Source organism: Pteropus medius, unplaced genomic scaffold (assembly GCF_902729225.1).
Source record: "Pteropus medius unplaced genomic scaffold, Ma_sr-lr_union100, whole genome shotgun sequence".
Lineage (NCBI taxonomy): Eukaryota > Metazoa > Chordata > Mammalia > Chiroptera > Pteropodidae > Pteropus > Pteropus medius.
In genome coordinates this window covers 7616517-7631723 of record NW_024349799.1, presented here as the reverse complement: position 1 = coordinate 7631723, position 15207 = coordinate 7616517, and the positions used below count along the sequence as shown (strand labels likewise).

General features: G+C 39.9%; 1 protein-coding gene and 1 non-coding gene across 2 annotated transcripts in view; both read left to right on the top strand.

The window, feature by feature from the left end:
• Positions 1-2798, top strand: part of ACACA (acetyl-CoA carboxylase alpha) — a 244652-nt gene extending 241854 nt beyond the window's left edge. The window contains exon 55 of the mRNA XM_039886513.1: positions 376-2798. Within this exon, the coding sequence (XP_039742447.1) occupies positions 376-499 (124 nt within the window). The 3' untranslated portion in view covers positions 500-2798. The remainder of the gene's footprint in view (positions 1-375) is intronic.
• Positions 2799-13272: 10474 nt separating this feature from the next.
• On the top strand, positions 13273-13346 carry TRNAV-UAC (transfer RNA valine (anticodon UAC)). The gene has a single exon. It is a non-coding gene; the product is annotated as a tRNA-Val (tRNA).
• The last annotated feature ends 1861 nt before the right edge of the window (positions 13347-15207 follow it).

Here is a 15207-nt window from a genome sequence, read left to right as displayed (position 1 = left end):
ATTCATTATTGGTACAGATTGATGAATTTATATTTTTTTCAATAATTTTTAATATACTTAAATGTCCCAGTTTTAACTAGTAGGGAGCATCCTCATGCTAGCTCCACGAGCTTTGTGACATACCTCCACTGGTTTTGGTTTTTTGTACTTCCTTACTTTTTGACATAGGAGAATGTTTCAGGTTTTTCTCGTGCCTACTGTCTAACTGGGGCCATTTTTCATGTAGGAAAGCAAATCAGATGAGGTGGTGCTGAAGTGTCTGCAGTGGACTCTGTTAGCATGTTTATTGGACATTTCTTAAACTACCCTAATCTAGACACTGCTGCTTCTCCCTTTTCTTCACTATCTCAAATCTCACCCTGCCTCTGCCCCCAGTTTGGTACAGGCCAATCCGGAGGTTGCCATGGATTCCATCGTCTACATGACCCAGCACATCTCACCCACTCAGCAAGCAGAAGTCGTGCGGATCCTCTCCACAATGGAGTCTCCTTCAACATAGGAAGAGCTTCCTGTCCCCCTGCCCTGCCTCCAGAGAAAAGGGGTAGAGCGGCCTTTCACAGCTGAAACCACTGTAACGAGAAGGCACAGGAGACCTAGCACTGGACTCAGTGGCATTTTGCCTTCCCTTGAATGCTTTCAGGTTATGCATGACATACTGGGATATAGAGTCACAAAGCCCCTGCTCCAGCCCACTGGTCACACCTGTTCAGTATTTATTACCCTGACTGTGACAGCAGTCCTCTCTCCCTGCACAGACCTGATAAGGCAATGAAGGGTACAGCATGTACCATGAGGTCTTACTACACAAAAGGAGGGCTGTCCCCCCAGTCCCAGCCTGAGAATGTACGTTGCTGCTGGGCAGTCAGCAGCCCTCCCTGGCCCCATGAGCCTGCAGCCACAGGCAGCAGAGGAGGGCCGGGGCTGAGGCCATAGGCCTCACACCAGGTCTGGGAGAGGAGGAATCCTCGAGTCCGTTATTTCTTTACCTCCTCATTCAGCCTGGTACACACTAGGCACTGGAGAGGAATCATTCTCAGTTTAATCACACCATGCTACCTATTTATGAAGAAAAATTAGAGCATGAAATCTGCAAGCTCCATGGGAACTCAACGATGAGGACAAAACCATAATCCGAGAAATAGAAATAGACCAAGTCACTGTTGTACATTTAGAGGCCTCGACCTTGAGTTCAGTTCTCTTAAAACAAATGGAAAGATGACCTGCCACTACCCTGCATGTCACTACTTCACTAGCTATTGCACCCGGTGGGAGCTGCAAGGCCATTGTGTGGGAGGCCCCTGTCGTCCTGCAGGGGTCCCACAGGCTGTGCTATATAGTCTGAGTTGACAGGAGGAGCCAGGGGGAACTGTCCTGTCACTGATGGAAAGTAGTTAGTTACTCATGCCACAGGGAGAGTGGGCCGGATAGTCTCTCTCTTTAGGACTTGGAAGGTTGTAACTATTCAGCCTGGAGCTTTGATAGTTACAAGAGGTTAATAGTGCCTAGAGTCACTTATCTCCGTTTCCAGGGCAACTCCCCTAGCAGCTGACAGTCCTACTCCTTTTGTGTCTGATCCCTGCCTGGAATGTACACAGGCAACAGGGGCAGCAGGTCTCCCCACAGCTGCTGAAAGGAACCCTGGTGACATCCATGCTCTCAGCACCAGGAACTGGCCTTCCCCGGTGTGGGGAGGCTTCCAGGAACACAGAATCCACATGACCTTAAGATTATCTGTCATGGTGCTGCTGTCTTCCAGGCTCACTGGTCCCTCCCTGGCCAGTGATGGGCCTCCTCGTGGGTGGTGGAGAGTTTGTTTTCAACAACTAGTTTATTCGAGGAGAGAGCTTACTGATCCCCCCGTTGGTATTCCTAAAGCAAGAGTGGCAGGTAATCAGGGCTGGCCGAGCATCTGGTTCCTACAGTGCAGCTAATTGCATTTGTCACCGATGACCAAGGAGGAAGCCACTAAGACATTTTAGAAGCACTGGTATGAATACTTTTATACCAGCTACAGTTTTGAGCCTTAACCCTGTAGTTCACACACAAGAGCTCCACTTCCCCTTCTTTGGGACCTTTTAGTGCAGATGGGCACTGTGTGGCTGACTGCCCCCAGGAGCCCCAGAGCCTCAGCCAGGCTGCCCTGGTACAAGGTACCAGTGTTTGGCACCGTCAAAGAAGGGCAGAGAAACTTTCAGTCCAGGAAGAAGCATCCACTGTTCCTAGTATCTGTTTACCAAGTAAGAATTGAGTTCATCTTTGACCAGATTATTCCTCTACACTTTACTGCAATAAATAAAATTCTACACACCACAATGGTGTTAAGTCCCGCACTCCCTAGTTGCCCTGTTTCTAGCCTTTCTTCAGAGGTGGGTTGGGTTACACTCGTGTCCCTTTTCCTGCTTCACTAAATTACTACACATTAAATGAATCTGTTTCCTCTCTACAGCCCTGTAATGCCTATTCCCCGATCCCCAGAGCGCCTCACTTTAGGTCTTACCCTGGACAGGAATTTTTCATATGGAGAAGACAGAGCCACAGAACATGAGCAATCGGATATTCCCACAGCCCATTACACATGCAAGGTTACTGAGGCAGGAGGAGTATAAATGATGTATTGACCGAGACTTGCTTGAGCCAAGATTGCCATATTGTCTGTTCACCTCATTCACAAAGCAGCCTTCACTTGTCTCATTGAGAATTCGATGGACATATGCCCTGATGGGCAAGGAGCTTCAGTCAAATGTATTCTTTTCACATTTTATTGAAATAAACCTCCACATTTGTAGGAGTCACTGTCATTTCAGCCCATGCTCAGCCGCTCACTCACCCTGAGCAGGGGAACTTTCAGCACTGGCGAAAGGACAGCGCTTGTCATGACACAGTGGTATAGCCTCCTGCAAAGTGACAGCTTTCAGAGACTTGGCGACTTTTCAGATACACGTGCCCTTGATGGCTTGGGAAGTTTTAGTGGTGCTCTTAAAGTGAGCACGAAGATTTGAACCTCTTGGTTTGCATGATTTTGTGGAGTTTTCTGGGTCAAGTGAACAGCAATCCATTTTCAGAGGTCACCTCAGGCCACTTTGATGAGGAAGTTTTAGATTCTCTTAATTTAGCTACTAAATGGATATGAATGCTAACTCTGAGCACCAAAGGGCACTACGCAGGAAACTCATGCGTGTGTGTCTTCGACCCTCAGCCTCAGTTTTTCTCTGAATTCATGTGGTTGAAGCAAGAACAAACACCAATCCCTAAGCATCTGCAAAGAAAGGTAGAGGCCACAAGAAAGCAAGGAAGGGAAGCACTGGCCTTTGCTGATTATTAAACCCAGTGTTGTATCTGTCTCTTTGGGATGTACAGCAAAGCAAAGAGTGACTTTTTCTAAATTAGAATGTTAATTAAAATACATACATATATCGGTTTGAAACACCCTATGCTACACATTCTAAAATGAGGAGAAAGAAGGGAGATTCAGGATCTGGGTGGAAAACTGCCCCTCTGTGCCTCCAACCACTGCACTCCACCGGCAGGGAGCCCTGGTCAGCATAGAGGTTTGGGGCCTTCCCCCTCCCTCAGCAGCCAGACCCCAAGACTTGGACTCGAAGCTGTTCATACCCTTAGCCAGCACTTGGTGGTGGTTGCAGGTAAGGTCAGCAAGATGAACAGGGAAAGATTTTGCTTCTGAGAACTTGCCTGCTACATACAGTGCTTTCTTCTGTTGGGGAGTGTTATTTCCTTTATCGGTCTTAGTAAAAGAAAAATTTTAAACTTCCATTGGTATCATTTTAGGGTAATAAGGAAGATTGAAGAGTGAGGGTTCTGTGATCTAGTCCTGGGCCCACCTGTATTTCCCCAACTGAAAAACACAAACGCAGAATGCAAGTGCCTAAAGACCATTACAGGGAGGACCCTTCCTGTGCTCCTCCGATGTGCGAGGCTGGGTGCCAGGCTGTGGTGAGAGGCCTGGAGAGATGCTGAGCTGGGAGGTAAGCCTTTACTTAAATGCTGGCTCCTCAGCCTGGGCGCAAGAAAGCTAAACCCTGGGGCTGCCCTGCTCCACATGGTGAGGTGGTGTGTGAGTGATACAGACAAGGGCTGAAGCCTGGTCTAGAGACTTCTAGCTGGGAGAGATAGGCATGGTGTCCCAAATTAGGGCACTAATGTCTGCGAAGTTATTCTAGGGACACTAAAAAGGTTGGATAGAAGCACAGCAGTCATTTGGGAGAGAATGGACAATGAAATCTGAAAAAGCAAGTAGACAACATTGTGAAGATCTTTTAAATGATAGGCCAAGGAACAAGGTATGTCCTGGAGAGAGTGGGGCACTTTGATAGCTTGGGGACAAGGGAAGACGGTATAAAGATTTAGAAAGCAGCCTAATTGAAAAAGAGCACAGCCTTGGGTGCCAAAAAAGCTAGCTCAAGCTTACCTCCATGTGTGTATGTCCCCGAGCTGGAGGGGTCACCCAGGATAGTAAGTCCAGGCCACACCAAGAGGCATAGAAATAATAATGGGTGACTATTAGCTATTTTCAATACTCCATAAATCTTGCATGTGCCTCAGTCAAGTGGCAAAGGCTTACCATGCTGTTTTATCTTTCTGATGACTAAGAGTTTTACCAACCCAAGAGGTAGTACTGGCTACCTCAGGCTGGCCAGAAGCTCCAATGGGCTGTTAATAATAATACCTAATGGGAACAGGAAACCTTCATAAATACAGTATTTTGGCAAGCAAAATATTCTAAAATATTGCATGAGACTCCCTGTGGTTGGTGGAGGAGTAGGATGATAACAGAACCTCAGCTCTGAGAGGACTTAGGTCCACTCAGTGGGCTCAGCCCATCAGGAACTACAAGGAGATGAGATAGACTATAGCTCAGAGAGGACTGATGGATGAGCCTAATCCCAAATATTGTGATTCTATAATTGGCCTTCTGGAACTAGCAGGAAGGATTGGGAACAAGGAAAGACAGAAACAGCTAAAGACATCTAGGCCCTGAATTAGGAAAAAGGTAACAGCATTCTTGCCCATACTAACAGATACGTCCATAGCCACCTAAAAGAGCATGGGCTCTGGAATAAGCCTGCGTTGGGTTCAAATATTCCTGTCCCTGGGCAAGCTCCTGACTCTTTAGTGTGTGAAGTGTGAATAACAACCAGGACCTCAAAGGGGCTTTCTGAACAAGTACCTAAATTAGTTAATAAGAATTAAGTTGTAGGCGTTAGTAACAGATTTTTAATGTCAGGTTTCTCCATGCCATTCCCCTTCCTTACGCTCTGTCAACATGCAGAAGAACCTTCCTCATAGGGCATTTTCAGAGAACCACCCTGCTTATGAGAGCAGGATCTAGGGACTCTCTCTAAGCACTGAGTTACATGGACGCTAAGCAAAAGTATTGAGGACTGCTATGGTCTGAATGTTTGTGTCCCTCCAAATTCATATGTTAAAATCCTAACTTCAACAGGTGATTGTATTAGAAGGTGGGGACTTTGTGAGGTCCTTAAGTCATGAGGGTGGAGCCCTTGTGAATAGGATTAGTGCCTTATAAAAGGGTCCCGAGAGATCCCCTCCCTTTCCATGATGTGAGGATACATGTCTGCAACCCAGAGGAAAGCCTTCTTATGACCCTGCTGGCACTCTAACCTCAGACTCCCAGCCTCCATAACTGTGAGAAATAAATTTCTGTTGTTTACAAGTTACCCAGTCTGTGGTATTTTGTTATGGCAGCCTGAATAGACTAAGACAAAAAAAAAATGGGCCAGGAGTGAGGTGCTGCTGTAACTTAAAAATGTGGAAGCAGCTGGGTATAGAGGGAATGTACATCAACATAATAAAAGCCATATATGACAAACCCACAGCCAATATCATACTCAACGGTGTAAAACTAAAAAATCAAGAACAAGACAAGGATGCCTACCTTTTTATTCACCATAGTACTGGAAATCCTAGCCAGAGCAATCAGGCAAGAGAAAGAAAGAAAAAAACATCCAAATTAGAAAGGAAGAACTAAAACCCTCTATTTGTAGACAGAATGATTATATATAGGAAACCCTAAAGACTTCATCAAAAATCTGTTAGAACTAGTAAATTCGGTCAAATTGCAGGATACAAAATTAATATGTAAAAATCAATTTCATATCTATACACTACTAATGAACTATCAGAGAAATTAAGAATACAATCCCATTTATAATTAGATCAAAAAGAATAAAATACCTAGGAATAAATTTTACCAAGGAGATGAAAGATCTGTACACAAAACTATAATGCACTATAAGATGAAAAAAATTGAGGGCACAAATAAATGGAAAGATATTCCATGCTCATGGATTGGAAGAATTAATATTGTTAAAATGTCCATACTACCCAAAGCAATCTATAGATTCAATGCAATCTGTATCAAAATTACAATGGCATTTTCACAGAAAGAGAAACTATCCTAAAATTAGTATGGAACCACAAAAGATTCTGAATAGCCAAAGCAATCCTGAAAATGAACATAGCCAGAGGCATCATATTTCCTGATTTCAAACTATATCACAAAGCTATAGTCATCAAAACAGCACGGTATTGGCATAAAAACACATATAGATCAATGCAACAGAAGAAAGAGCCTAGAAATAACCCCATGCATAAACAATTAATTTACAACAAAGGAGCAAAGAATATACAATTGGGAAAAGACAGTCACTTCAACAAATGGTGTTGGGAAACTGGACAGCCATATGAAATAAAATGAAACTGGACCCTTATCTAACACCATACACAAAACCAACTCGAGATGGATTAAAAACTTGAACTTAAAATCATAAAACTTCTAGAAGAAAACATAGGGGCTAAGATCTCTGAAATCAGTCTTGGCAATGATTTTTGGGTTTGACACCAAAAGCAAAGACAAGAAAAGCAGAAATAAATGGGACTACATCAAACTAAAAAACTTCTGCACAGTAAAGGAAACAATCAAAAAATGAATGAAAAGGAAACCTATGGAATGAGAGAAAGTATTTGCAAATAATATATTTGAGGCTATGGCTATGCCACTCTGAACAAGCCCAATCCCATCTGATCGGGCCTGGTTAGTACTTGGATGGGAGACCACCTAGGAAGACCAGGTGCTATAGGTGTAAAAAATAAAAAATAAGGGATTGTAAGCTGACAAGGTCCTTGCAATCTGTGAGGTCAACCAAGGGTTGCCTCACCTAAAAAAATAATAATAATAAAAATAAAAGTAATAATAATAATAATAATAATAATAATAATATTTGATAAAGGGTTAATATCCAATATATAAAGAACTCATAACAATAGTAAAAAAAAAAAAATCTGATTAAAAAAAAGACAGGAAGTGAATAGACATTTTTCCAAAGATGGCAAATGGCCAACAGGTACATAAAAAGGTGCCCAACATCACTAACCATAGAGAAACGCAAGTCAAAACCACAATGAGATATCACTGCACACCTGTTAGAATGGCTATCATCAAAAGGACAAGAGATAACAAGTGTTGGTGAGGATGTAGAGAAAAGGGAACCCTTGTATGCTGTTGGTGGGAATGTAAATTGGTGCAGCCACTATGGAAAACAGTATGGTGTGTCCTCAAAAGCTTAAAAACAGAACTACCATATGATCCAGCAAAAGAAAATACCATATGATCCAGCAAAAGAAAATAAAAACAGGATATCAAAAAGATATTTGCATTCCCGTGTTCATCGCAGCATTATTCACAATAGCCAAGAGATATAAAAACAACCTAAATGTCCATTGGCAGGTGAATGGATAAAGAAGATGTGGTACATATACAAAATGGAATATTATTTGACCATGAGAAAGAAGGAGAACCTGCTATTAGTGACCACTTAGATGGACTTGGAAGTCATATAATATGCTAAGTGAAATAAGCCAAACAGAGAAAGACATACTGATGGTATCGCTTATATATGGAATTAAAAAAAGAAAGTCAAATTCATTGAAACGAAGTAGAAAAATGGTTGCCAGGGCCTGGGGGGGCAGGGTAGAAGTAGGGAAGAGTTGGTAAAAGGGTACAAACTTTCAGCTCTAAGATGAATAATATCTGAGGATCTGATACACATAATGGTGACTATAGTTGATAGCACTGTATTGTATAACTGAAATTTGCCAAGGGTGTAGAACTTAAATGTCTCTCTAAAAAAAAAAAAAAGAAGAAGATAAATACGTGAGATGATGGATGTGTTAATTAACTAGATGGAGGGAATCCTTTCAAAATATATGTATATTAAATTACCACAACATATACTTTAAATATCTTAAAATTTTGTATGCCAATTATACCTCAATAAAGCTGAAATGACACCAGGAGTGAGGTGCTGCTATAACAAACCTTAAGATGTAGAAGCAGCTTTGGAACTGGCTAATGGGCAGAGGCTGGAAGAGGTTGGAGGTCCATGCTAGAACAAGCCCACATTGCCATGAATGGATCTTTAAAGGTCATTTGAGTGAGGGCCCAGAAGAGAACTGTAGAGAAAATTTCCATTTTCTTAAAATACCTAAGTGCCTGTGAACAGAAAGTTGGTAGAAATACAGATGGTAAAGGCTATTCTGATGAAGTCTCAGATGGAAATGAAGAAGTATCATTGGAAACTGAAATGGCAATTTTTGTTACACAGCAGCAAAGAACTTGGCTGAGTTGTGTTCGTCTCCTAGTGTTTTGTGGAAGGCAGAACTTGTGAGCAATGAAATTAGATATTTGGCTGAAGCTATTTCTAAGCAAAGTATTAAAAGTACAGCTTGGCTTCTCTTGAATGTTTATAGTAAATTGTGAGGAGAGAAATTACTTAAAGACAGAATTGTTAAAAGGGAAGCAGAAATCTAATATTTAAAAAATTCTGTCTCACCATATTGCAAATGAGAAAGCGTGTTCAGAAGAAAACACTGAGGATATGGCCATGCGACCCTTTGATATGGAAACCAGTGTGGGTGTGAACCGGGGACTTACTCAGCCACTCCAGCAGGAAGGCAGCCTATTTGAAGCAAAGAGGAAGCAAACAGGAAGGAATGAAGGAAGGTTGTTGGACAGCTTAGATTTTACAGGATGGGATCATAGAGCTATTCAGCTTTTAACATGCTCTATTCAAGACAAGGGACCACAGGGTAATTCAGAGATCATCATGGATGTCTCCTCAGTTTCACAGGGCAAGGGGACCATTGCTTAGGTTTCGATAGGCCAGATGACCCCTGCCCAAAGCTGTGGGGCGAGACCTATGCCCACTGGCATTTGCTTCCAGCCCGGGAAAGCCACAGTGTGGACCGTGCCCAGCAAAGCCATAGGGGCAGGTACATCCTAAGGGGTCCAAAGTGTCCAAAAGACAAGACGCCCCCCCCCCCACTCAGTGTGTCCAGAAGGTGAGAACCCCCACCCCAACTCAGAGTGCAGAACATCAAGTTAAATATTATTCTCAGCCTTAAGATTTAATGTTTGCCTTCCTTTCCCTCCTATTTCTCCCTTTCAGAAGGAGAATGTCTATTCTATGCCTACCCCACCGATGTATTTGGGAAGTACATAATTTGAATTCACAGGTTCACAGCTGGAGGGGAATTTGCCTTAGGATGAATCATACCTTATGTCTCTCCTATATCTGCCTTAGATGGTATTTAGAGGAGACTTCAGCCTCTAGACTTTTAAGTTGATGAATAAGTTAAGACTTTGGGGGCTGTTGGGATGGAATGAACGTATTCTGCATGCAATAAGGACATGAATTTGGGGGACCAGGAGTGAAATGCTATGATCTGAATGTTCATGTCCCCCAAAATTAATGTTGCGATCTTAACCCCCACAGTTGATGGTATTAGTAGCTGGGGCTTTTGCAAGGTGCTTGTCATGTGAGAGGAATTCTCATGAATAGAACTACTGTCTTATAAAAGAGGTTCCAGAGAAGTCCCTTCCCCCTCTGCCACATGAGGCTACTACGAGAAATCTGCAACTTAGAACAGAGCCTTCACCCAACCATATGGCACCCTGATCTTGGGCTTCCAGCCTCCAAAACTGTGAGAAATAAATTTCTGTTGTTTATAAGCTACCTAGTCTGTGGTACTTCTGTCTTAATCCAGAAAGCTGAGCTCTAAGGCTGGCTTCCCTTATGGTGGGGCCTTGAACAGCTCAAGGGCTTTAGGAGTCTTGCTTTCCCTGGAAAGCAAAAGGAGAAAGGAGAATAAGACCCTGAGATCTCTTCTTGCTCTAGAAGAATTCAAATCAGGAATCATGGATGAAAGCTGAAGTCTAGTTAAAAATATTCCGTACCCAGGGGCCTTGTCAGTAACAGAAGTAATCTCAGGGCAAACAACAGACCAGCAGCCTAGCCAAAAATCTGACAGACATGGGAAATGAGAATGCCATAGAGACCTTGATAAGCTCTCCACCTACGAGAGACCAGAGAGAGTCCAAGCTATCCACACATCCCTAACTGACTTGGGAACTTTTAAGCACATGAAGAGGAGATGCAAGAGGGCCCATCAGAAAGTAAAAGCCAGGGCAGGCTTAAAAACTGCCTAAATTTTTAACGTACTACCCAACACACACACGCACACATACACCTACACACACTCACCAATAGAAAGTAAGAAGCCTTAGTGGTGCAAGGTCTTTAAGCACAACATTTGCCCAAATCATTAGCTATTAGGTGATTGGCTGACCATTAGGCACGAGGGTGATACCTATGAAACTGGGCTTAAGAACAAGAATTTTAAAGAAAAAACTGAGCAGAGGCATCAGCATCTGCACATCACAAAGGAAACAGAATCCACAGATTTAGTCAAGTTATTAAACAAAAGCAAAAGAAAACCTTCAGGGAGAAAAATCGGAATCCATAGTTGCTTTAATTATCAAAAAATGTCCAATCTTCATCAAAAAATTATGAGACATTCAAAGAAACAGGAACATATAACCCATCCTCAGATGAAAAAACAAAAGCAAATAAGTCAATAGAACTGTTTCTGTGTGGGTCCAGATGTTCAACTAAGCAGATTAAGACAAAATCAGCTATTATAAAAATTATTTTTTAAAATGAATTCTAAATAAAATTCTACATACATGCTACATACAATATGGATAAGCCATAAAGACATTATGCTAAGTGATACATTATGCCAGACACAAAACGGGAACTATAATATGATTCCATTTATATGAGGTATCTATAATTGTCAGATTCAGAGACAGAATGTAGGATCATGGTTACCAAGTGCTAAAGGTAGGAGGAAACAGGGAATTACTGTTTAATGGGTGCAGGGTTTCAGTTTGAGATGAGAAAGTTTGGCGATGGATAAAGTTTGGTGATGGCTGCATAACAACGTGAAAGTATTTAATGACAATGAATTGTACACTTAGAAACATTAAAATGGTAAAGTTTATGTTGTGTATATTTTACTACAATAAAAAAAGTTCTAGAGTTGAAAAATACAATAACAAATGAAAATTTAACTAGGACTAAATAGTAGATTCAAGAAGGCAGAAGAATGAAGAACAGAGAGAAGAATGACAAAAATGAACAGAGCCTCAAAGACCTATGCAACGATGGCAGGTTTACTGATTTATGTGTAATGGGAATGCCAGAAGGAAAGGAGAGAAAAGGGCAGAAAAAAATATTTGAAAAAACAATGGCTGAAAACTTCTCACATATGATGGAAAACAACTGGCAGATCCAAGAAGCTCAATAAATCCCAAGGAGAGGAACAGAAAGAGATCTATACCTAGACACATCACAGCCAACCTGTTGAAAGACAAACTCTTGAAAGAAGCTAGAGAAAAATAACTCATCCTGTATAGAGGAACAATAAAACAAATAACAGCAATGAAAGCCAAAGGCAGTGGACTCATATATTAAAAGTGCTACAAAAAAACCTGTCACCCAAAAATGCCATATCCAGCAAAACTATCTTTAAAACGACATAAAGATATTTCAAAAAAAAAAAAATACTTCCAGAATACATTGCTAGAAGACTTGCCTTATAAGAAATACTAAAGAATTATTTAGGCTGAAATGATTCCAGATGGTAATATGAATCTACACAAAGATGAGAAGAGTTATTTGAAAAGGTAAACATATATGAATAAATATAAAAGACAGCATGTGTGTATTCTCTAGGGTAAAAGACATAAAATTACACACACAAAAACTACATTTCTGTGTTTGGGGGTTTATAGCAAATCTAAATGTAACATACTATAATCACACAAAAGAACAGGAAGAAAAATTGAACAATACTAGAACCAAGTTTTTATTTCACCAGAATTAAGTTAGTATTCACCTCAAATACATAATGCAATCCCTAGAATCATTACTAAACAAATAACTTTAAATTATATAGTGAATGCAAATCATATATCTAATAAAGGGTAAAATGCAGACTATATAATTTCTACAATTTAAAAATGGGCATATGATTTGAATACATTTCACTGAAGAGTATGTACAAATGGCCAACAAACATGAAAATACGCTCAACATCACTTACTATTAGAGAAAATGCAAATCAACCACAATGAGATATCACTTCACACTCATTAGGATGGCCTCTACCAAAAAAATAGAAAACAGTGTTGGCAAGGATGTGGAGATATCAGAACCCCTGTGCACTGTTGGTGAGATTGTAAAATGGTGCAACTACTATGGAAAACAGTATGGTGGTTCCTCAAAAAAAACTTAAAATAGATTTACTGTATGTTCCGGCAATCCTAATTCTAGGTATATATCCAAAAGAATTGAAAGCAGAGTCTTGAAGAGATATTCACACATACATATTCATAGCAGCATTATTCACAATAGTCAGATGTGGAAGCAACCCAAATATTCATTGACTGATGAATGGATAGACGAGATGTGGTATATACATACAATGTGATATACAGCCTTAAAAGGAAAGAAATACCGTTATATGCTACAAAATGGATGAACCTTGAGGACATTGTGCTTAGTGAAATAAGCCAGTCACAAAAAGACAAATTCTGTATAATTCTGTTTACAGGAGATATCTAAAGCAGTTAAATTTATGGAAAAGAATGTAGAATGGCGGTTACCAGGGGCTAAGGAAGGAGAAAACAGGGAGTTGTTGCTTAATGAGTATAAAGTTTTCACTTTTCAAGATGAATAAATTCTGGAGCTCTGTTACACAACAGTGGGAATATAGTATATTTAACACTACTGTACACTTAAAAATGATCAAGATAATAAATTTTGTTTTTAAAATACGTATATAGTAAATACAACAACAATGGAATTTAAATGGCATGCCATTTGGGGTGGCTCCATAGTGTAGTGGTTAGCACGTCTGCTTTACACGCAGAAGGTCCTGGGTTCATGTCCCAGGTGGAGCCATAGACCATACTCCGGCTGCGCCAGGCCCCAGGTGCACGCCAGAAGTGTGTAGGAGGAGACGCCCCGCCTTCAGAGATCCAATTCTTAAGGGGAAAACGGCAACATCCATAGGTCAGGGATGGAAGTGGGGGGAGGGGAGGAATTAAAGAGAGGGAAAAAAATTAGAAAATAAATAAAAACATTTTAAAAAAGTAAAATAAATAAATAGCATGCCATTTAATACAGAGAGAGGCGGTAAAGAAGGAATAAATGGACTAAAACCTTATCAATAATTACATTAAATTAGAAAGGATTAAACACTACAATCAAAAAGTAGAGAATATCAGACTAGATAAAAAACAAAATCCAACTCTATGCTGTCTACAAGAAACACACTTTAGATTCAAAGACACAAATAGATTAAAAGTAAACATATAGAAAACCACATACCATAGAAACAGTAACCATAAGAGAGCTGAATTGCTATATTAATATTGGAAAAAATATACATTCAGATAAATATCACTAGAGACAAAGAAGAACATTTATGATGATTAAAGCATCACTTTGTCCAGAAAGTATGACAGTTATAAATGTATACACACCTAAAAACAGAGCCCCAAAATACATAAAGCAAAAGTTGACAGAAGTAAATGAAAAAAGAAACAGACACATCGACAATAACAGATCTGGATCGATAACTTAAACTTCCATCTTACACTGAAAAAGAAGAGAAACTGAACCCCAAACTAGCTGAATTAAAGAAAAACTAAAGATTAGAGTGGTAATTAATAAAATAGAAAACAAAAACAGAAAAATTAATAAAAAACAAATTTTAGTTCTCTGAAAGATCAACTAAATTGACAAACAAAAAGAAAAGAGAGAAGACAAAACTTCCAAAATCAGGAATGAAAGAGATGTTGCTAGTGACCCTACTGAAATTAAAAGGATTATTAAGGACCTATCTTATAAACCACATCATGCCAACAAATTAGACAACTTAGATAAAATAAACAAATTCCTAGAAAGACGCAAATTTACCAAAACTGACTTAAACAGAAAATCTGTTTTACTATAACAAGTAAAAAACAATTAAATTAGTAATTTAAAACCTTCCCACAAAGAAAAGCCCTGTCCTGGAAGGCTGCACTGGTGAGTTCTCTATAAAATATTTTCCAATTCATTCTGTTTGCCCACTATTATCCTGCTACCAAAGCCAAACAAAGACATCACAAGAAAAGAAAACTAGAGACCAATATTGTTCATGTAGATAGATGTAAAAATCCTTAGCGAATATTAGCAAACTTATCCGGCAACATATAAAAAAAAATTACACACGATAGCCAGGTAGGATTTGTCCCAGGAGTGCAAAGTTAGTTTAACATCCAAATCAATTAATGTAACACACCATATTAATAGTATAAGGGACAAAAACCACATGATCATCTCTGTAGATGAAGAAAAAAGCACTTGGTAAAATCTAACATCCATTCCAGATAAAAGTACTCAACAAGCTATGAAGAGAAAGGAATTTCATAGATCTGATAAAGGGCATCTATGAAAAACCTCAACTAACATTGTATTTAATGGTGAAAAACTGAATGCTTTTCCTCCTAAGATCAGGAAAAAGGCAAGAATGTTGACTCTTTCCACTTCTACTTGGCATCATATTGGAGGTTCCAGCCAGTGCAATAGGCTAAAAAATTAAAATTAAAAGCTCGTATATTCAAAAGAAAGGATTAAAGCTGTATTTGCAGATGACATGATCCTGTGTGAGAAATCCATTTTTTAAAAATGAGAACTAATAAATATATTCAGCAAAATAACTAGGGTACAAGATCAATATACAGAAAATTAGACCGTATTTCTATATAGTAGCAAG